Below are 24,021 nucleotides of genomic sequence, written 5' to 3' on the forward strand. Positions count from 1 at the left end.
CTGACAGATCTGACAGGACTGACTGACTGATCTGACAGGACTGACTGACTGACAGATCTGACAGGACTGACTGACTGATCTGACAGGACTGACTGACTGACTGATCTGACAGGACTGACTGACTGACTGATCTGACAGGACTGACTGACTGACTGATCTGACAGGACTGACTGACTGACTGATCTGACAGGACTGACTGACTGACTGATCTGACAGGACTGACTGACTGACTGATCTGACAGGACTGACTGACTGACTGATCTGACAGGACTGACTGACTGATCTGACAGGACTGACTGATAGATCTGACAGGACTGACTGACTGATAGATCTGACAGGACTGACTGACTGATAGATCTGACAGGACTGACTGACTGATAGATCTGACAGGACTGACTAACCCTAACTCTTACTTTCTTTTTTATTTTTATTTTTTTACTTTCACAGTGGCAAGGCTGACACAGCTCTTGTCACACGGTTTCTCCTCTGCTCTCTCACTGAGATCGGAGGAGAAACAGTGTATTTATCAGGCAGATCGCCCGGGAAAGTTTGTTGCTAAAACAAACTTCCCTGGTGATCTCTCTGATTGGCTGGTGTGACGCTGACATCATCGAGACCTGAGCCAATCAGGTCTCGATGATGTCAGAGGTCACAGCACCGGGATCCCCGCCGCTCCTGAGGTATGTGGGGGGTCCCGATCGCCGACCACCAGCTGTTACTATCTTTTAAATGCCGCGATCGCTATGGATCGCGGCATCTAGAAGATAGGAACAGGTTAACATCATGGGGACCTGATCCATTCGGGTCCCCATGATGCCACATGTCAGAGCTATCGCTCTGAACCGGTACCGCAGCGCTAGCAGGACCCTGGGGGTCCTGAGCGCTGCGGGACCACCCACCGTTTTTAAACGTCGGCGCTGCACAGAGCCCGGGCAGCGCCGACGTTTATGTACAGTGGGCGGTCCTGAACCGGTTAAGGCCCCCATACACATTAGATTTAAATTGCAGTCAACAAAATTCTACAGACTATTCCTATCATGTATAAAAACGTGTTGGTGTCACCAAGTCTGAAATAAAATGAAAGACGTTATCTGATTGATTGCCAAGGGCGACGCTGACTTTTTGGTAAAGTTTTATTTATAAGAGCCATTAATCTGCAAGTACATTTTTTGTCAGGTGAGATACATTTTTATTTATCAATATATGGGTATAAACTGTACAGATATTGATTTGATTGACATTCAGTTTGTAAGAACATTGTTCAGAGTTTATAAAAAGATTTATTTCAGCAAATTATTATGGAGTATCCTGTGTGTCTGTTCAGTATTAACGTTCCTTACAGCAGACTTGGAAGGGATGAGGGCTGTAGTTGAAGGTAAATACAGGATCATGTCTGGGAAATGGCTGATCATCTGGAATGCGGAATTCGAAACGTTGCAGAAGAGATGTAAAGAAGATGAAGAGATCCATTCTTGCCAGCTGCTCTCCCACACATATTCTGCGGCCTAAACACAAATGAGAGGAATATGAAGAAAGCCACAGCTCAAGCTCCAGAATTCAAATACTGAGGACCAACAATGCTTCCACCCAGCAGTATTGGCTATGTCATCAGAAAACTTCTTAGGAGTGATACACATATTATATAAAAGCCCTTATGAACTAAATAAAGGGGTTTAGAAACATTGATAATGGGACATACTTTTTGGACAGCCAAAGACTAACATTTATGTTTCATAAAGGTAATAGATCCATTCCTTTAGACACATATATACGCATAAATAGTTTTTTTTGTATTTCAAATCTAAAAAGTTTAAACATCATCTGAATTTATTGTTCTGATGCAAACTGTACCAAATGATGGTACAAAGTAAGGTCAAATATAAGGTGAAGAAGCAGACAGTTTCTGGAGCAACAGAGTAAGTTTACTAATGCACAAAGTCAAAAGTAGCTATGGTCTTTTGAAAAAAGGGACACTTGGATGGTATGTGGTGGAGGTCTAACTCCTGGGGCCTCCTGAAAGTCATCAAGGTGGCACTATTCACAGGCGAGTATATGGACAAACAACGAAGGAGATCACTGGAGCACGGAAGCCCATTAGTGCCAATTTGTCAACAAATTAAACATCTTTAGAATAGCCCAGCAATTTTTAAAGTTCCCCATACACATTAAACGAATGTTGGTGGAACCCGACTATATCGACTGATCCGGCCAACAGTCTGATGTCTATGGGGGCTCTGGCCGACTGATGGTCAGGAGAGATGTTGTCCGCGCATGTTCACTGCCAATCATATTGTTCTTGCTTAGATAAGCTGCTGAATGAGCACTTTTGTGTTTCAGAGAGTCGGCTGATATGACAGTCAGTCAAACGATCAGTCAAAGCAGCACTCGGCCGACAGTCATCCAATGTGTATAGCTAGCCCAAGTTTTTGATAACCACTTTTAAAGGCCCTTTCCACAATACATATATATTTATTAGTGTTGATCGAGTATGTCTCATTAACCCTTTTGGCGAGCACGCTCGGATGCTCGTAGAGTCTGTCTAACAGCCGTGACACTTACAGGCGCGGCTACAGTGAGTGAAACACCGAGTACGCCAAAATACTCGGCGAGCATTTGAGTGTGCTCGCCGAAAGGATTAATGAGGCATACTCAATCAACACTAATATTTATTCGTTATAATTACCATTTTTAAATGGATATCACTATTTGACATCGGTCACAGTCTCTTTTTAACATAGCGGCTGTGAGCTTTACCAAGGGTATGAACTACTGGGTAAAGAATAAAAATGTCATGTGAAAAGGCCCAAAGTTGAAAACTTTTTGGAGACTTTAGTAAAGTAATTAGAGTAATTAGAGATGATTTCTGACGACGTCACAATTCTAAACAAAGTTAAGCTGTATCTATTCATTATTTGCTGGTACCTGCAGAAAAGGGAATGAATGCTTCATTCTTCACAAAGTTTCCTTCTGAATCCAAGTAATGTTCTGGGTAAAATTGATACGGTTTCTTCCAAATGCTCTTATCCTTTAAGACTGAACTCAAGTTAGGTATGATTGTAGTGCCCTGAATTGATAAAGATAAAACATATACTAGTATTACTATTATATTCTTAGGTGTTTTTTTGCTTAATGTTCAGAAATTTCAGGAGACTTAATGTTATACGATAGTATTTAGTTGTGTGGACAAATCCTAAGAAATCAGGACAAGATTCAGGTTGAAGGACATCCACCAATAGAAATGTGACTCAAAATAGATGGGGCAGAGAAGGACCTAGACCTGACTTTATTACAATTGGAAATAGAGAAGATGCACAGCCCCAAAATGGTGAGTCTGCTGGCACATTGTGAAGTGAGATACTAGAGTAAGGGACCATCCTGATTGGGTACACCTTGTCATTTTTAAATATGGATGTAGTAGGTGCATTAAAATACTTACCGATCACAGTCTTCCTCAGCTGCCAGATCCGCTCATTCTAAGGCTCCATAGACTTACATTGTAAAAGTGACTTTCGGTTCACACAGAAACCCCAGTGTGATCCGTCAAGTCAGAATTCAAGTCACATGAATCAAGAGAGAACTGGAGCAGCGATGGAAACTGGGGAAGACGATCGACAAGTATTTTAATGCACCTACACTACATCACTTATTTATTTAGAAAGGTTTATGGAATAAAAGTTTGGTTGGGAGTGCTTCTTTAAGGATTCTCTATTTAAGCATTAAGAACCACAGGAATATTTTTTATAGTTTACTTAATTTTATGTCGCCACGCTCCGAGACCAATAACGCTTCAATTTTTCTGTTAAAAGAGTTTGTTGCTTTTCAATAAACATCTGCTGATGTAGACGGCAGAGCCACTGAGCTCAGTGATCGGTTACAGCGCTGTCGGCATGACGTCACCGCTACAGCCAAATACAGAGACCGGGACAGTGGCGGAAACGCAGCACTAGACCAGGGGAGACAAGTAAAGCTCAGTTAGAAGTTAAAAAAAAAAGACATTTTTGAAAGGGGACAACCCCTTTAAATGTAACTCCAATAGGACTTGTTTTTGAGGGCCAAGTTTTATTAAATCTTTCTTTTCCTTTTTGGCTACTTATGGAAGAATATAGAAAATATATCAATTTTTTTTTTTTTTTTTTTTTTAAAGGGAACCGGTCATGTCTGATAACGCTATTAAAATGCAGATATAGGGTTAATGGTGTTAGTAAGGTGCCCGACTTCCATATTGAAATTTCAGCTCCTGAAAAAATGAACTTAATTCCTACCTGGAGCCACTGGCTTTCAGTCATACAGGCGTACCGCTGCGGTTACAGCCACCACTCACACTGCAGAGATGGCTGTCAGTCAAAGTGTCGGGGTGTGGTTACAGCCGCCACTTATTATATACTATGCTGTGACTGGAGCCGCATCGGCACGACTGTATGACTGAAAGCTGACTGCTGCTAGAAAAAATATACGGTTCATTTTCTCCCAAAAGCTGCACTTTCTGTATGGCGGCTGGACACCTTTCTAACACGATTAACCTGCAGATTAAACCTATATCTGCAGGTAAATCGAGTTATACAATGTGACAGGTACTGTGTGCTGGCCAGTGAATGGCGTAGTTTAAAGGGAACCTATTAATGATTAGTGTTATCCTTAATTTGTATAGGTTTTTATGCTGAACTAAGTTCGCCCCCAAAAAATGCTGACATGCCCATGTTTGTCAGACCAAGTAACCATTTTGAAGTAAATAATATTAATTTTCTTTTTTTCAGTTTTGGGGAAGTGTTGGAATGCAAGTAAAAAGCAACCCCACCATTATTTTTTGTGGGTTTTTGTTTGTAATGCCATTTACCATGCACTATAAAGAGTTTACTTAATATTTGTTATTTTTAAACACTTTGTTTAAACGTCATTTAAATGTTATTTTAGTTTAGTGATAGGACTGCATATCGTAATCTATTGAATGTTTCTATGAATTGAAATATCATAGTTGCCAACAGTAGCATATGTATCCGGAAGTTCCAGGAACTGGAATTCAACAGGAAAAGGGCTTGGGCTATGCCCCTAAAAGTGGAAATTGGAGCAGTTTTGGGATAGCACAAGGGGTTCCTGGAACTTGGCATAAATTACCCCATATTGCCCATTAGAATGTTGGCAAGTTTGGAATATTTTGTACACTAAAGCATTATTTGTGGTTAGTAACATAGTGACAGGAAATCTATGGTCTTTCTCTCAGCCCTATAAAAATATTAGGCACCCAGGTGCCAAAACAACCTCCTCCACCCATTATCCAGGGCTGCTGCTAGTGTGACGACCCCTTCCTCTTTCTAACCACTTAGATGCTGTGGTCAATAATAAGCATGGCATCTAAGGGATTAACTGGCCAAGATTGGAGTGGTCTCTGATCCTGGCAATTGCAGGGCGATTTCCGCGGTGCTAAAGAAAATAAACTGGAATCTAAAAAGCTAACATGAAGCCAAGTGCAATGGCTGAGAGTGTCGCCAAAGAGAAAAGCTTATCTTTAATTTAAACATGTTATTACGAAACCTTTGGTAGTTCCCTTAATATCTGAAGTCAAAATAACAACAAACAATTGATTTATCAGCCTAGCTGGAATATTGGATGCTGGGTTAAAAGCTTTTCACTGTACATTTTTCCTCTCATAATACTCAACCTTGGGGATGTCAAATCCTTGGATATTTGTGTTTCTGTAAGTCATATGGAGCAAAGCTATAGGCAAGATGTTCCCATATCTCTGGACTTCATGGATGACTGCACTGGTATATGGCATTTTAGATTGATCTTCTATTGTTGGTGCTCTGTTGCTGCCAATTACACGGTCAATTTCTTCATGGACCTTCGCTGCAAAAAATAATAATAATCAATTACCGATACCATTAAGTTTTATTAGGATCTGGTCAATATTACCCAACACCCAGCAAAAGTACAAAACATCTTAAAACAAAGCTAAAAAACATATGCCAGTTTGCACCGTAAGGTTAGGTCCAGTGTGGTGCAAGGCATTTGTTCTCCACTATGGGTCCTGTCCCAGTAGATAAAAGGAGAGGAAGTGGAGAATATCTTAGGATAATGTGCACGCGTTAAGTATTTGGTGCAGAAATTTCTGCATCTCTTTGTGGGAAAGACGCAGTGGAAAAGAGGCTTTTTGCTACGTTTTTTACTTGCGTTTTTGGTGCAGATTTTCCCAACTCATTAGTATGGGGGAATTCTGCAGCAAAAACGCTGTGAGAATTGAAGTGCTGACCATTCTGTAGACCTCCCACTAGGAAAGCTTCAGTAATAACTTTATGTTTATGGACAGGTAAATTACTGGAGCTTCCCAATGTATATGTTTAAAATAGGCCTGTGATGGATACCATACAGTGGCATCTGTCACCCAAAATGTCTCCTTGTAAAAAAATATTTATATAATAATATAATATATATTTTTTATTTATTCTTTACTGGATAACAATGCATGGAAATCAATACTAAATTTTTGCAGCATACTGACATATACCAGCCTCCTCATTGTGCTACTGGAACTCTCTAGCATGTATGTTGGGAACTTTCTTGGCATACAAACTAACTGGACATCCCAATCATGATACGTACATGGCCTAAACTAAATACTAGCTGTTGTATCCCACCAGAGATTGGAACTGATCACTGGGCCTCAAAAACTGATTAACATATAAATCTTTTTTAAAAAGAAAAAAAGATTCCTCCTCCCATCATGAGCTGGAGGAGAATTATTGGAATTGGTTTTGTATTACGTTATATTAACAGTTTAATAAAAATATCTGCAAAAAGGAAAAATAGTGTAGTTGCAGAGATAATTTGACCATCCACAGCAGTTTCAGCGCAGCTCTGGGGCCCGCTTGCTGGAGTGGCTCATTCTCCCCGGCATCAGCGGTCAGAGGATTACAGCGCGGGATATCTCTGGACAGGTGAGTATAAGGATTTTATTCTTATTTTTACACATGGACACTGCGGGAGCAGACAACTACTCCCAACATTGTCCCTTGCTCATGCTGATCACAGCTCGACCAAGGGACAATGATGAGGGCAGCATTCAGCATCTGGCACTTAGGAACAGTGCTAACTGTAAACACCCAAGCACGGGTACGTGTGCTCCTGATGCGGCACATGGGCAGCACATGGTTGCCACTCATGTGCCATACAGGAGCACACGGACACGGATATCTCCAGTACCGGAAATACCCGGATGTGTGAAACCGACCCGAGATTGGATGGCAACTCCACCCTATGATTATCTCCCTTGCAATCTTCATTGCTTCAAGTTGCCCACACTCCAGTGTTCAAAGAAAAAAAATTTATTTGATCAGAAAAAAAATGAAAAACAAGCTATGTGGTGTTTAAAGGCACTTGATGGCTGATTAAATCAGCTATCAATTGCGGGGAAAGATGCGGGCTCAGCCTGCGAACCCATATCAAAGGCAAGGTCTCGACCTTTGACATAAATATATGTCAAAGGTCGTGAAGGGGTTACCATATACTACTGGACATGTGAACTTTCAAGTAATCATCTATTTGAAACTGATGCATTAAGCAAAAAACGGATGGGAGAAGGGAGAACAACGGATGGCTAATTAACAGACACGTTTTCCATAATAGTTCAATGTCAAAAAACGGATCTAACTGAAATCAGTTTTTTAAAAACGGACAAAATTTGTGTCTGCACAACTTTGCCAACAGATTGCTGCTGGATCCGTTCTACGGGATGATTACTGGAAATGTGAACATAGACTAACCTACCATTCAACTTCTGACATTAGACACGCATGTAATCACCTTTGGAGTTATACGTCAAGAAAATGACTATTGCCTACTGTCCACTTACTCTGGATGTGAGGATGAAGCAACATCATCAAGAGAGACCAGCGCAAAGTGTTAGATGTCGTATCCGTCCCGGCTACAAAGAGATCCGCTATTACTATGAGAAGTGTCTCTTCGGTGAAACTGCTGGTGGGACTGTCTTTATTCTGGGGGCACAGAAATAATAGATATTATAGAAGACATCAGAGACAAAGTCACCTTCTCTCTATTGCAAAATAAAGCCGTAAATAAAGAAAAAAACACAAGAAACCTCTCCTAATACACTTACTGACCCGACAGGTGGCGTTATAGTAAGGAGCAGAGACGGGCACCCACTGTAGTGGACACTAGTCACTAGCTATCTCTTTCAATTAGAAGGGTCCCGGCCAATAAACAGATCGCAGGATGACTCCGTTGTCACAATATTACACCTTACTCATGGAAATCAGTTAGCTGTCTATCTAACAATGCCGATTGTTGCCACCGTCTGCTCTGGTTTATAAGTTATGGGCATCCAAAATAGGGTTGACTTGTATTATTTCATAGTAACGTAGGTTGAATAAAGACCTAGGTCCGTTCAGTTCAACCTTTCTCCCCCAATTGTACTCCCTACACTAACAATACACTAACAATACACTAACTTACTAACTAACTGGGACTAGGCCTCACAAATGTATTATTACTGCACTATTACAATTAAAAATGAACCCGTTAATAATTTAATTAGTTTTATATTTTGTATTACTCTTGTGATTCTAATAATGGTATTACTAAAATCCCTATGCCTAAATCTGTTGATCCAGAAGGCAAAAACCCCAGGACACATTCAGCCAATTTGCAACACGGGGAAAAATTCCTTCTTGACCCTGAGAAAAGGCGATCAGTCCTTTCTCAGGTGGGGTTCTCGGCTCGGGACAATTTAGGTTTGGTAGAAGGATCCTCTGACAATATGAAGATCACAAAGTAATCACCAGCAATTAGAGGTTATCTGTAGGGACAACGGTCATATTTTTTTTTTGCTGACTGCAGCGACACCACAGAAGGAAGGAATACACAGCGGCCATTCAAACCTATGGGTTGTTGTTGTACTACAGGACAGGTCCTCCAGAGCGAGAGATGCTCTTTGTAACAGTTCTCCTCTGTTGCGGAAAGTAAGAACCTTAACAAAGTGACCAGCATACAATGCCTCCAAGTTCCATGGCAGCTTATAAGAAAATGGATTTTTTCATCTACACAACCTATTTATATGATGCAATTGTCACAAAGCATGTATAACAATGCTCAGTATGCAAGTTTATTCCTAGAATAGTTCAGGAATGAATAATGTACAGAATTTCCTAAAGTAGCAGGGTACTTTGCCAAATATCCAGTAAGGAGGTGTTCCGAGGGTGAAGGGAAGACTGGGTGCAAAAAAGGGACAGCCGTGGCAGTAGGATGTTCGTACAAGGGGATGTGTTTCAGAGCCCGGTGGACCTGCATAGTTTTTGCAGCAGAAGACGCCAGCGGTGTTTTTCCTGAAATGTCTTTTCTCATGTCCTTTCAGACATGTTTTGTGGTGGCTTTACTCCCAGCATTTTTTTATTTTTTTTTATTTTTTATTTCATATGTGAACAATGGACCAGTCCCTTTTTATCCACTTCATGGATTTTGAAGTCTGAAGTGGTTAAAAGAAGTGCTAAAAGATTAAAACTAAGTGCACAGAAAGTCTTTTAAAATTGCTATGTACATGTTCAATGCTTCGGGTGTTTTTTTGGTGCTTTCTCAAGCAGTTTCCCAGCAGAATTTGCCTAAAAATAATAAAAGACATTTACACATACTCTTGGGATGGTTGGGTTTTCATGGTGAATTTAAAGGGACTCTGTCAGCACAGAATGACTGTTCAAATCAAATACAGGTGCTCGGTGCTTCAAGACGGGTGCTCATCATTTATAATACACCTTCCCACCTACTTTGTTTCCACCTATCTCCACCCTTATTTGGCTCTACGAAGCCAGAGCAGTCAAAGAATAGTGGGGTGAAGATTGCAGGAAAACAAGCAGATGGGAAGGTGGCTTTAAGCTGGCCACGCTATGAACAGTCATTCTGTGCTTTTCCATCTTCAGAAAACCCAAATCGCTTGACTGCAGCTTTTTTTTTTATAAAAACAAGCAAACTGTGCTTTATTCATTCACCCTCCCCGGGTGCAGTTGTAATAATGATGGACTGTTCTGCTGCATTCCCACCCTTGAAGATAATAATCGTGCTATTGTAACATACCTGGCGGCGTCCTTGCATGGTGGTCCATCTCCCACTGTGCAAGAGCGCGCACTTGATCTCCAGTCCAGAATGTCTCTCTGGCTTCCCTCCTTGCTGTCTGTTTGTCTGTTTTGGCTGCATAGGGCGACGCCCGCTGAACTTCCTGTTTCTTGTACCTGCTGCGGACACGCCCCTGTTGCACCTTCAGCCTATTGCTGTCCATCTTTGGGTATTTATACCACCTTCTTCCTCAAGATGGCGCCTGAGCATTGTGTCCTGTCAGTCGGCTTTTTGTCTCTGACATGCCAGGTCCTATCCTGTTTTCCAGTTCTGTGTCTGAACTGTGGTCTGTTCTTGTGAACATGCTTCTTGCCTGTTCTTTCGCCTTCTAGGGGCCGTATTCCTAGATCTGCCTGTCTGTGCCTTGCGGTATCTGTTCCTGTCTGAACTGAGTCCTGTCTGTGTACTCTTGCCTGCTGCCTTTCCTGGAGGCTGTATTTCCAGGCCTGTCTGAACACGCTCCTAGCCTGTTCCTCCCGCCTTCTAGGGGCCGATTACCTAGATCCGTTCCTGTATCTTGTCTGTCCTGTCTGAACACGCTCCTTGCCTGTTCGTCCCGCCTCTCTGGGGGCCGTATTCCCAGACCCGCTCCTGTATCCCGCTGCAGCGTCGGTCTCTTCCATACACTCAGTTCCAGTCTGAACTCTCTCCTATCCTTTACCTGTTTTGCCTCTATGTCCGTTCCTTTCCTTTTTCTGCAGAGTCTGAACTCGTACCTAACTCCTGCTTGTTGTCTCTGTACTCCCGTTTGTGAGTTTGTGGTCCACTTGCTACTTCACTGCTAATACCCTGTGGGTATCTGGCTCTGCCTTTCCCTTCCTGTCTGTTCCGTGTGAACAGAGCCCTGTCCGTCCTGCTCTGACTCCTTGCTCACTGCTCCGGCAGCCTTGCTCCGCTCTGACCCTTTTGCTCACTGCTCCGGCAGCCTTGCTCCGCTCTGACCCTTTTGCTCACTGCTCCGGCAGTCCTGTCCTGCCCTGCCCGCTGCTCCAGCAGTCCTGTCCTGCCCTGCTTCTGCCTGCTGCTCCGGCAGTCCTGTCCTGCCCTGCTTCTGCCCGCTGCTCCGGCAGTCCTGTCCTGCCCTGCTTCTGCCCGCTGCTCCGGCAGTCCTGTCCTGCCCTGCTTCTGCCCGCTGCTCCGGCAGTCCTGTGTTGCCCTGCTTCTGCCCGCTGCTCCGGCAGTCCTGTGTTGCCCTGCTTGTGCTCGCTGCTCCTGCAGCCCCGTCCTGCTCTGTTCTTGCTCGCTGCTCCTGCAGCCCCGTCCTGCTCTGTTCTTGCCCACCGCTTCGGGCGTTCCCTCTCTGCTGTGGTTGTCTACCGCATCTGCGGTTCGGTGACCCAGTCTGTACTGGGTCTTAACCTTTCTGTGCTCCAGCCCGTCCTTTCGGCCAGTACCTCCCTGCCTGCATACTCGCCTGTATCCACCCATCTGCATACCTGCCGTGTTTGCTTACATCCACCAGTCTGTGCCAGCCTAACCTGCCTGTTCCAGTAATCCCAGTGTGGGTCAAGCCCCGTGTCCGGAGTTTGACCTGGAGTAGCACCTGGTCCCTCTGCCCGGTTTCTCCCTGGTGCACTGGCGTCGTATGCCGTCGTGCCACCTTGGTCGGATCGGCCAGATACTTAGTCTTGCCCCTCCAGGCACTCTCCGGTCCATGGTCCAGTGGAACCACAACACCCGCACACGCCAGTCAGTCCGGGCGTGTGCATAACAGCTATGTTTATAGTGTCATGTGGTTTTACATGTAATGTGAATAGTGATGTGCATCTTATATAATGTGTTATGGTGATGCCCAGCATGTAAGTAATGGAAAGTGTTTATGTATAATGTGAGTAATGCAGGGTAAGTACAGGATTAGACTAGGGATAAGATAAGTACTGTTTATATAGTGAGTGGTTTAGACTATAGGATAGGACATAGTTAATACTAGAACTAGTGATAATAAAAGGAAGGTACTTCCTGATAGTGAGGGAGATAGAGAAGTGCAGTGGGCTAAAGAGAAAGAATCACCTTGGGGTGGGGGTGACTACGGTTTGATGCAGTGTTGGATTCCCCCCAAGGCATCTGAGTGACGTGAAGGGCCCTTTGCTAGTCTGAAAGACTGAAAACTGCGCTCCTGTGACGAGGTCAGGACCCTCTCTTCAGTCTCCCAGCTAAGTGCCCGATCAGACAGCTTCTTCAGAGAACAATTAAAGGCTGGTAAGTCCTGAGCTCAGGCTCCACCACAGGGACCCCGGTGGATGCATGCATGCAAATAGCAGGAAGAGTTTGGTTCCAAACACAGGTTCTCAATTAAAGACATTGGTTGTAGGCAGGGTTGGGTGAACCTTAGCTAGTTACTCCCCTCAGCGGTGAGATTGTGTATAGTTAGGATAACAGTATTGTAAACATAGAAAGTTGTTAAGTTTGTTAACTGTTGAGCTGCACCACTGCACGGACCGCCTTGTGCACCTATCTGATTACATTATTGCTCTGGGTAACAAGTGGTTACCGCACTAGGTGGAACCACTGGGTAGGCAAATTATAGTTCTTATGTTAGTACATCCTGGTCCTGTTGGTTGTGCAGTGCAGGGGTACTGGCTGTCTTGAGCTAGGTGTGTGTGAAGTTTATTTTTGTTCCTTTCTTGCATTGCCAGGGCAACCCCGTTCCTGCTCTTAGTAAAAAGGTGTTTCCCCAACAAACTGTCTGCCAGTATCCTTTGTCCTCGGCCCGCTGTATTCTGAGAGAGACCTCTTTGGTACACAGTCTACATGTCTACCATTCGAGCCAGTGGGACGCCATACTAGAATTAGGAGCGGACTCTCCTGTCACGCCTGGAGCCCAAGGCCTGACAGAATTACTGGCATCCCTGTGCCCTTTGGCATACAGGGAAAGATGGACAGTGGCCCGCCAAGACGGAAGGTAATGGATCCCAGGTGCACTGCAGAATGGGAAGGAAGAAACCTGGGGCTAACAGAGCCAGTGGTGAAGGGAAGCTCAAAGAGGAACAAATGATAGGGCTGAAGATGTGTTCTGCTAAGAAATTAAGGAAGATGACGTCAGTCAGGGATCAGACGAGGGATGTTTATGGAGGATCCTTAGCCGTCAGCAGTGGGAAGAGAGCTGAGGTACTTTCCTGTAAGCCTGAGGTGCCATGGATGCCAAGGTACAGGCTGAGAGAAGAAGTTTTAGTGCACGTATAGTACTATATGCAGCAGGAGTGAGGAGGGCTGCTACATATTTCCGGAAAAGAGCTGGGTTCATCACACCATGAGGAGCTGTCGACTCAGTGTAATGAATAACTGTGGAGAGCTGTAATAGCAGTTGGTAGTAGTAGTAAGCAGGTCGTCATTGTCGTCGTCATCATCATCATCTCCAGTAAAAGGGAGTTTTTTTCCTGTTGTACCTGAAGTCTGGACATTGCTTATTGATTCTGCTGAGGGACCACCGTGACAATTGGCCGCTATTATGGCCCGACTCGGTGGAGGTCGAGCCAGACAATTATACAATATTGTATCTGTAAGGCAACCTTCATAGTCCGTATAATACCGATACCGCTGTCAGAGTTTTGGATCAAGTGTGTTATCCGCTTTTTTCCGGTATGGCTTAAGAAAAAAATTCCAAAGCTTCTCTTGTGCTTTGTAATGTTAAACACCTACAGCACACGGATGCCATCGGTGTGCCTTATATGTTTTACACTGATCATAGGCATTTATTGGCCATGTGTGCAGCACTATAGATTATAATGGGTACAGGTTGTATCTGTGAAAAAAAAAAAGACACCACACGTACCTGAAACACAAACATGTGAAGAAGGCCTACTACAGTATTTGCTTACCTTTTCTATTTCCTCAAAAAAGGCATCAATGAAGTCCCTCCTGCCTGCAGGATCCCAACTGTCCCTGTGTTTCTGGATAATCGCTCGTAAAAAGTCTAGGTAAGTGCGTTGGATACTGAAAAGCTTCTGATGCGACCCAGGCACCTTCATCAGCCAGGGGAAGATTTTGTACAGCTAAAGAGAAAACATTTTATGAGGAGCTTACCCTTCATGAGACCAACTTGCAAAAGACTCAATCCAGTGGAGAGTTCAATGTTTGATTAATAAAGAGAAGCACATTTTATACAACACTATATCCATACAGCAAAACTTTCATGTGAGTAGTTTGGCACTCTTGATTTACAAGACATGTTGGACACTTGTACTTGAAAGCCACCAGGAAATTATTGTGAAGGCCACAACAGCGATCCAATCACATGACTACTTGTCGCTGTATCATAAACCGTTATCTGTACGCATACAAGTCACATCATCAATGAGGATTCATATGCTTGTGAAATAACAGAGTAGTTACATGAGGATTACACCATGATTAAAACTTTGATGTCTCTGTGAAGCTGACTACACGGGGTTTTAACACTTTTTACCTGCAGATTGATGGCGTGTTTTGGTGATGTCAGGTTCGCTTTAATTCAGGGATGTTAAACTCAAATACACAATGGGCCAAAATGAAAAACTTGGACAAAGTTTCGGACCAACCCTGATATTTATTATAAAAAAGTCTACAATTGAGGAAGTTTTTACCTTATCAAATATAACGATGAACCTTTTCATATTGAAAACAAACATAAGGGGGTTGTCCCACGAACAAAGAACATTTTAATTAATAGATCTTAGAATAAAATAAACACATAATCACAAATGGGTATATTACAATAATTTCTGCTACAAATATATTGTGGGCTAGGAGTCTTAGACTTTTGTCTGTGTCCATTGCTTAAGTGTGCGAAATATGAATTAATCCTGAATTGAACCTGAAGTGAACTGAATGTAACTGAATACTAAGTCACAGTAAACAATGCATGTTTTCACTCTCACCCCCTTAACCCTTCAACTTTTCCAACCACCCCTAATCCCTACACCTAGTAATGAACTCTTCATCTCTCCGTCCATCCTGCCCACCCATCTCACCTCCTCCTCCTCAGAGCTATTCTTCAACATACAATCCTTTGTCTCCAAACACAGACAGACACCTGATGCCCTCTCCTGCTTCCATCTACTAACACTTTCTCTGCTCCTCCTCCTCACTGCCGGCGACATCTCTCCAAATCCTGACCCTCCTCATCACATCCCTACAATCACTTCTACCTCCTACCCACTATCTATTCCAAACTCTCGTAACCCTTCTAACCTCATACCCATGCGCCCAGCCCCCGCTTCCCCAGTCCCTCTAACAGGTGCTCTATGGAGCGCTCGCTCCGTCTGCAACAAACTTTCCTACATTCACGATCTCTTCATCACAAACAAGCATTCATTCCTCAGCATCATCATCCTCGGGAGCTCACCCCCTTTGACACGGCCTCTTGTGCTGCACTTTCGTACGGTGGATTCCACCTTTCCCACACACCCCGCCCCACCGGCAAGCATGGTGGAGGAATAGGTTACCTCCTATCAGATAACTGCTCCTTCACCCAAATCCCACTGTCGTCCTCCATTACTCTCCCCTCTTTTGAAGTGCACTGCATGTGCATTTACTCCCCCTCCAACCTCCAAATGGCTGTCATTTACCGCCCCCCAGGATCAACCACCACCTTCTTTGACCACTTCACCACCTGGCTACTGGCAACTCTCCGTTGACATCCCCACTATCCTCATGGGTGACTTAAACATCCCCACTGACACTTCCCTCTCAGCTGTCTCTACGCTTCAATCCCTCACTCCTCCTTCGGCCTTACTGAGTGGTCTTCTGCAGCCACCCACAAAGATGGCCACCCACTAGACCTCATCTTCACCTGCCTCTGTTCCCTATCTAACCTCTCTAACTCACCTCTCCCTCTTTCTGACCACAACCTACTTACATTCTCTATCCTCTCCACAAACTTACACACCCTCGCAGAAATCTTAAACAACCTTGACCTACACTCACTCTCTGAATCCCTTCTCCCTCTTACAGACATTAGGTCCTTACATGATGCAGATGTTGCTGCCACTTTATACAACACCACAACAGCTGCAGCTCTCAATTCGGTCGCTCCCCACACACATACCAAAGCTCGCACAATCAACAGACAACCCTGGCACACCAGACTGACTAAAGAACTTTGGCCTCCAGGGTTGCTGAGCGTAGATAGAAAAAGTCCCACTCCAATGAGCACTTCATCGTGTTCAAACAGTCCCTCACTACCTACAAGTCCACACTCACTGTAGCAAAACACACATGCTTATTTCTCATATCCTCCCTGTCTCACAACCCCAAATAACTATTCAATACCTTCAATTCTGTCCTCCATCCCCCAGTGCCTCCTCCCTCTCTTCTTATTTCAGCGGAAGACTTTGACACTATGATACAAAGCTTTTGCCTAAAGTCCCCACAGCCCCTCCCCACACCTACTCAATACTCCTCCTCCATAACCACCTTCTCCACCATTACAGAAGATCAACTTGCCTCTTTACTCTCCAAATCACACCTCACCACCTGTGAACTTGACCCAATCCCATCCCACCTCATCCCAAACTTTACCACTATCTTCATCCCAACTATAGCCCACTTTTTCAACCTGTCACTAACAACTGGTGTCTTCCCCTCATGCTTCAAACATGCCTCGATCACACCCATCCTTAAAAAGCCCTCCCTTGACCTATCCTCTCTGACTAGCTATAGCCCCATATCACTGCTCCCCTACGCCTCAAAACTACTGGAACAACAAATCCATTCTGAACTGTCCTCCCACCTCTCCTCCTGCTCCCTCTTTGACCGCCTACAATCTGGTTTCCGACCATACCATTCTACTGCAACTGCACTGACTAAAGTCACCAACGACCTACTAACCGCCAAATCCAAGCGGCACTACTCTGTCCTCCTCCTCCTGGACCTGTCATCTGCCTTTGACACAGTGGACCATTCCCTCTTACTCCAGACTTGCTCATCTCTTGGCATCACAGATTTGGCCCCATCCTGGATCTCTTCATACCTAACAGACCGGACATTCAGTGTCTCCCACTCACACACCACCTCCTCATCTGTCAGTGTCCCCCAAGGTTCAGTTCTAGGACCCCTACTCTTCTCCATCTACACCTTAGGCCTGGGACAGCTCAGAGTCTCATGGCTTTCATTATCACCTCTATGCTGACGACACACAGATCTACCTCTCTGGACCAGATATCTCCTCCCTACTAACCAAAATCCCACAATGTCTGTCCGCTATTTCATCCTTCTCTGCTAGATTTCTTAAACTTAACATGGACAAAACAGAATTCATCATCTTTCCGCCATCTCATTCAATCCCCCCAACTCACCTATCTAGCAACGTCAATGGCTGTCCACTCTCCCCAGTCCCTCAAGCTTGCTTCCTTGGGGTAACCCTGGACTCCTATCTCTCCTTCAAACCACATATCCAAGCTCTTTCCACTTCCTGCCAAGTCCAACTTAAAAATATCTCCCGGATCTGCACATTCCTCAACCATGAATCTGCAAAAAACACTAGTGCACGCCCTCATCTTCCGCCTCAACTACTGCAACCTCCTGCTCTGTGGCCTCCCTTCCAACACGCTCGCACCCCTCCAATCTATCCTAAACTCTGCTGCCCGACTAATCCACCAGTCCACCCGCTATTCCCCGGCCTCTCCTCTCTGTCAATCTCTTCACTGGCTCCCCATTGCTCAGAGACTCCAGTTCAAAACTCTAACCATGGCATACAAAGCCATTCACAACCTGTCTCCTCCATATATCTCTGACCTAATCTCCTGGTACATACCCACATGCAACCTCTGATCCTCACAAGATCTCCTTCTCTACTCCCCTCTTATCTCCTCCCACAATCGGATACAAGATTTCTCCTGTGCATCCTCCCTACTCTGGAACTCTCTACCCCAACATAGACTCTCGCCGACCGACCGTAGAAACCTTCAAAAGAAACCTGAAGACCCACCTCTTCAGACAAGCCTACAACCTGCAGTAACCCTCGCTCCACCATACTGCTGCACGACCAGCTCTATCCTCACCTACTGTATCCTCACCCATTCCTTGTAGATTGGAACTACCTCACGGGCAAGGTCCTCGCTCCTCCTGTACCAGTCGCCATCATGTTTTGTTCAATATTATTGTAATTGTTTTTGCTATGTATACCCCTTTTCACATGTAAAGTGCCATGGAATAAATGGCATAATATTATTATTTTTATTAATAATATATGTTATGTACGAGCAGTAAAAAGCATATGGCCCCAATGCCCACATAGTCCTCCATACACAATAATGGGCCCCACATAGTCCTCCATACACAATGAGCCCCACATAGTCCTCCATACACAATAATGGGACCCACACAGTCCTCCATACACAATAATGGCCCCACATTAAAATAAATAAATAAATACTCACCGGTTTCCCGCCGCTCCAGTCTCAGCAGCAAGTGCTCTGAAACTCTTCACTACTCGGTACAGCGGACGTGAAACAGTGATGTCACTGCTTCCACAGTGTTGAGACGTAAGATGCTGAGGGAAAATGATGGCGAAGGGAGAGTCATCCAGGATGCAAATACAGTTGAAAGTGCAAGGCCAGACGAGGATGGGGGGGGTGCATGTGTCGAGGGCCAAATATAATCGCTCCGCGTGCCAGAGTTTGACATGTGTGCTTTAATTGAATATTACTATAACTAGTTGGTATGGAGCCTGCACTGCCCAGGGATGCCAGATGTGCTGCCTCCTCCATCACCACAGCTGCCAACAAAGTCATTATAAGGCTGAGTGCACACAATGCGGTTTTAATGCATTTCCGCGGCGGTTATTCCGCCGCAGAAACGCATTAAAATCGCTTGGTAAGAGGTCTGCCATGTATACCAATGATAATCCGCATGAGCTGTGCACATGATGTGGAAATTTCCGCTGCGTATTATCATTGTGGCACAATCCGCAGCACAACCAATTCAGACTGTGATGTCTTGACTTGCATTGATTTGCATTCAATAGCAGCAAACCCGCATATACGAGGGTCAGTCAATAAGTAATGCCTATTTTTTTTCTCCTTAAATAAGGTAGTTATGTTAAATATTCGAATTTGGCACAATTCCTCAAACCTTCTTCTCAAATCCACAGCAATTGCAACTTCCTGCACCAACAGGTGGCAGGACTGTATCCGTTTGCAAAATGGCTGACATCGATGTTCGTATTAGACAACGTTCTGTGATTGAATTCTTGCATGCAGAAGGTAAAACGCCCATTCGAGATCATGAGAGACTGAAAAATGTGTACGGTGATGCAACAGTGGATGTCAGTACTGTTAGACGATGGGTTCATCGCTGTAACACAGCTGAAGGGCCATCACCGTTGGCTGACAAAATGCGGAGTGGCAGGCCAGTAACCGCAGTGACTCCAAGCAACATTCAGCGAGTCGATGACATCATTCGTGGTGACCGCCGGGTGACTGCAGATGAATTGTGTGGCATTATCTGCCTCAGTAAAGGCAGTGTGATGACAATTATTGGACAACTGGGATACAGAAAAGTTTGTGCACGGTGGGTCCCAAGAATGCTTTTTACCATGCTGGAATACATGCCCTTGTTAAACGGTGGACCAAGACTGTGGAAATGGATGGAGATTATATTGAAAAGTGACAAATTAATCAATCGTTAATGTTGTGGTTTTCAACCTATGTAATTGCATTTGAATTTCTTGCCAATTAAAAGGAGAAAAAAAATAGGAGGCATTATGTGGCACCCCAGGGGTCTGGTTTCCACAGTAACAGCAATGTTATGTCTGAGAGCAGGTGGGAGGTCTCTTGGTCAGGGATCCTATGCATGCCACACCTCCTGCCCAGTCCTGGGAGGGGAAGAACTTCCCCTATATAAGCCTAGGGCTGAGGCAGGGTTAGTGTGTAGAGAAGAAGTAGAGACAGAGAAGAGCAGCAGATATAGGAAAAGAACATCAGGAGCTCTGTGGGAGCAGTGCTATAAGGAGTCAGGGGCTGGCAGCTGCAGAGCTCGCCCTGACTGAGAAGCTATCACCGGACCCGGAGTCCGAGGCTGTGGGGACTAATCTTTACCCAGCAGTAGAAACCGCCCGGCAGGGGATTTCAGGTCCTCTGGCCAAGAAACCCGAAGGCACGGTCACACGCGTGGGACCAGCACCGCCGTCGTGGAGCGGACGCCACTAGAAGGCCCCGAGTCACCGGCCATACGGGTGAGCACCACACGGTACACTCAGGGACGTGGGCTACTTATACCCGCCTCTAGCAAGGTAGCCAGAAGAGTACAGTCAGTTTGGGAGGCCTACAACTCCGCCTGGCCAGGGGAGATCCCATCTGCTCAAGGACTGACCAGGCCCCGATCGCTAGCCAGTACTCTGGGAGGGTCTATCTTTATCACCAGTAAAGACCCTGAACTACACTGCATCGTCTCTGAGTGATTCCTGCTACCCCCATCATCCACGTCGGCTGCCCTGAGGCCATACCCCTCCCGTTGGGGGTGATACTATCACGCTGCACAATCCTACCACCGGCCTCAGCGGTCTGCCCTGCAGCGGCAGCTCCTTCGCTGCATTCAACGGGTGGCGTAGTCGTCCAACATCTACCGCTAATACAACGCCACTTAGTCTGACTCCCTGGGCACGGACCGGGTCACCGCCACGAGACTACAATCCTCAACAGATCCGGCTCCGGGTAAGCTCCTGCATGCGCAACGCTGTGCGACACAGGCCCAGGGGTGCGTCAACTTTTGGCGTAGTCGGCAGGATCTCGTGCCCGCAACCACCGGGTACTGCGTGCCTGAAAAAGACTGTTCAAACTTACCAGTGGTGAAGATTCCCGCCATCCGTGGAGGTTTCCCGCCATCCGGCGCCATCTTCTACCTTCTTCCCGCCATCCGCGAAGTTTTCCCGCCATCCGGCGCCATCTTCTGCCTTCTTCCCGCCATCCGTGGAGTTTTCCCGCCGTTGGACGCCATCTTAAAGACGCCGCGCGGGAAAAAGAGGGGCGTGGACTCCGAAAGCGCGCGAGAACTGAAGCCCCGCCTCACGTCCGGACGTTGCGTAAGGTCCTGGAAGGAGCCCAGCAGACGCCGACGTCACAGGAGCGCGACGGAAGGTCCTCAACCCTGACGATCCACTGCGGAGCCGCGGCCTACGGAAGAGGATCATCGCAAGGTAGGCCACGGTCCACTAGGGGGGAGGAAGATGTCGGATACGGAGGAGAGCTTCACTGCCTCAACCCCCGCCAGCGCCACCGCTGCTGCAGTCATGCCTTTCACCATGCCCTATATCCCGGGAGCGGCCTGGCTACCCCAGTACTCAGGGGAGTCACATACCCTGCATGACTTTAGAGAAAAGCTGGATAGCCTCTTCCAGGTGTATCCCCTCACAGAAGAGCAAAAAGTGAGCATCCTGGTGGCCCAATTAACCGGGGCAGCCCAAAGGGAGGTAAAGTCCTGGCCACCTGGGGGGAGGACTGTTGCAGGGATACTAACCCGGCTGAGGGACACCTTTGATACCCGCACCTCAGCCGAGATCAAGCTTAGATTCTACGGGTGCAAGCAGCAAGCACACGAGAGTATAAGGGACTATGCCCTGAACCTACAAGAGGCCCTGAGAGCCATTAAGCAGACCGACCCTGACGGCGTGGGAGACGAGGACAGGCTGTTGACTGAACAATTTATAGAGGGTTTATATTGCAATGCCCACCGAACCCAGTTGCGGGCAATGGCCTTACAGGACCCTCATCTGGGATTTGCACAGTTCAAGGACAGAGCCATCCGGGTGCTCCGAGAACCGGCACCAGGTGGCGTTGTGACCCACAGACGCCCCACTACCACTTACCACCAGGAGGCGGCGCCCTTGTCGGCAGGGCCTGTGGGAGCTGATGCGCAGGCTTTGAACAATGACCCGGCTCCAGACCTGCACCATCAGGTCCAAGAGCTAGCTAAAAGCGTTGCCGCGCTAACCCGAACTGTGCAGTCTTTACAGGTTTCCACTCCAGGGAAGATCCAGCTGGCATCCGGACCGGAGGACATCCCGTGGCGTCGACCAAGGAGGACCCCACCGGCCAGAGGAAGACCCAGCGACCGATACAACGAGGACGGACAACCCATCTGCCGCCGCTGCAATCAACCCGGACATATGGCAAGGTACTGTCCTTTAAACTGGCACAACCTGGGGTAGAGGGCCAAACCCCAGGAAAAAGATCATCAGGCCCATCGAACTGGCGCGACAAATATGTGGGAGGACGTCCAGTCTTGCCTGTGGTACTGGATGGCATCCCTATGAGTGCCCTACTGGACACCGGGTCACAGGTTACCACTATCCCGTACGTGCTCTTCAAGCAGTACTGGAATGACTCGGATATCACCCGCTACCCTGACGACGATTTGAGTATCATCGCCAGCAATGGTCAGCCCGTGCCACAGATTGGATTTAAAGAGGTGACCATTAAAATCGGTAGAGTTGAACTGGCGGCACAGGGACTGATCATTGTAGACATTGACAAGCACGAGAGTCACCCAAAGATAACTCTAGGAACTAATGTAATTGAAAATTGTCTTGCAGAGGTGATTTTCCTTTTACAGCAGGTTGCCAAGAACGCCAGCTCCGGCCAGCAGCGAGTGCTCCAGAAAGAGATCCGGGCACTGATGCGACGGCAACAGATAGAACTCTCCGGTGGTGAGATTGGTAGCGTAAGAATGTGTGACCCTTTTCCTATTGCCATGCCCCCAAAAAGTGAAATGATGATTTGGTGCCGGGCAGCTATTGGTCTGAGAGGTAGAGATTACCAGGCAATGGTAGAACCAGTTTACTCAGACAGTAGGCCCACCATTTTGACAGCACGGGGGGTGGTCAATGTACGCCATGGGAGGGTGCCCGTTTGCATAATAAATATCGGGAAGAGGGAAGTGTACCTGCCCCGGTATGCCACGCTAGCCAAATTGTATACCATCAATCAAAATTCCATACAGTCCGTAGAACCCTTGCCTCCATCTTCCCCGGAGGAAAGTAACGGCTCTAAGGAAAAAATGGAGGACTGGTGTCAGCAACTACATTTGGGTACTGACTCCACTCCCTCACACCAGAGACAGGGAGTCTATCGGGTGGTTCAAGAGTACGAGAGAGTGTTTAGTAAACACCCGTTAGACTTCGGGCGAGTCAAGGGGGTAGAACACCACATCCCCACGGGAGACCATCCTCCCATAAAAGAGAGGTATCGACCCGTACCCCCTGCACACTACCAACACGCCAAGGGGATGCTTAGGGACATGAAGGAGGCTGGGGTGATCAGGGATAGCTGTAGCCCCTGGGCAGCTCCACTAGTCTTAGTCAAAAAGAAAGACAACACCATGAGGATGTGTGTAGATTACCGGAAAATCAACCGTATCACACACAAGGATGCGTACCCCTTACCAAGGATAGAGGAGTCTTTGGCTGCTTTAAGATCTGCTAACTTCTTCTCTACCTTGGATCTCACTAGCGGGTACTGGCAGGTTCCTGTAGCAGAGGCGGACCGGGAGAAGACCGCATTCACCACCCCGATGGGACTTAGCGAGTTTACCTGCATGCTGTTCGGACTCTGTAACGCACCAGGAACCTTTCAACGATTAATGGAGTGCTGTCTTCGCCACAGAAACTTCGAGACGGTCCTGTTGTACCTGGACGATGTCATCGTATATTCCAAGACTTATGAGGACCACCTGAAACACCTGGCGGAAGTGTTCGAAGCTCTGGCAAACTACGGCCTAAAGGTAAAACCCTCCAAGTGTCACCTCCTAAAACCAAAGGTGCAGTACCTGGGACACGTGGTGAGCGCTGACGGAGTGGCTCCCGACCCTGATGAGATCACCGCAATTAAGGAATGGCCAAGTCCCTCCAGTGTAAAGGAAGTGCGGCAGTTCCTCGGGTTGGTAGGCTATTACCGCAGATTCATCCCCGGTTTCACCAAAAAGGCGGCTCCT

At 46.3% G+C, this 24,021-nt stretch overlaps 1 protein-coding gene across 4 annotated transcripts in view; it reads right to left on the minus strand.

The window, feature by feature from the left end:
- Nucleotides 1-1,118: 1,118 nt before the first annotated feature.
- LOC141265890 (cytochrome P450 2D17-like) overlaps nucleotides 1,119-24,021 on the minus strand; it is a 107,667-nt gene continuing 84,764 nt past the window's right edge. For all 4 annotated transcript variants that reach the window (XM_073679559.1, XM_073679558.1, XM_073679560.1 and 1 more), the window contains 5 exons: nucleotides 13,935-14,108; nucleotides 7,847-7,988; nucleotides 5,657-5,844; nucleotides 2,923-3,064; nucleotides 1,119-1,505 (listed from right to left, as the gene is read on the minus strand). In XM_073679559.1, coding sequence (XP_073535660.1) covers nucleotides 1,327-1,505; nucleotides 2,923-3,064; nucleotides 5,657-5,844; nucleotides 7,847-7,988; nucleotides 13,935-14,108 — 825 coding nt within the window. In that variant the 3' untranslated portion in view covers nucleotides 1,119-1,326. The remainder of the gene's footprint in view (nucleotides 1,506-2,922; nucleotides 3,065-5,656; nucleotides 5,845-7,846; nucleotides 7,989-13,934; nucleotides 14,109-24,021) is intronic.

This window comes from Phyllobates terribilis, unplaced genomic scaffold (genome assembly GCF_046119375.1).
Source record: "Phyllobates terribilis strain yellow unplaced genomic scaffold, ASM4611937v1 Scaffold_4__5_contigs__length_816908805, whole genome shotgun sequence".
NCBI classification, from domain to species: Eukaryota; Metazoa; Chordata; class Amphibia; order Anura; family Dendrobatidae; genus Phyllobates; species Phyllobates terribilis.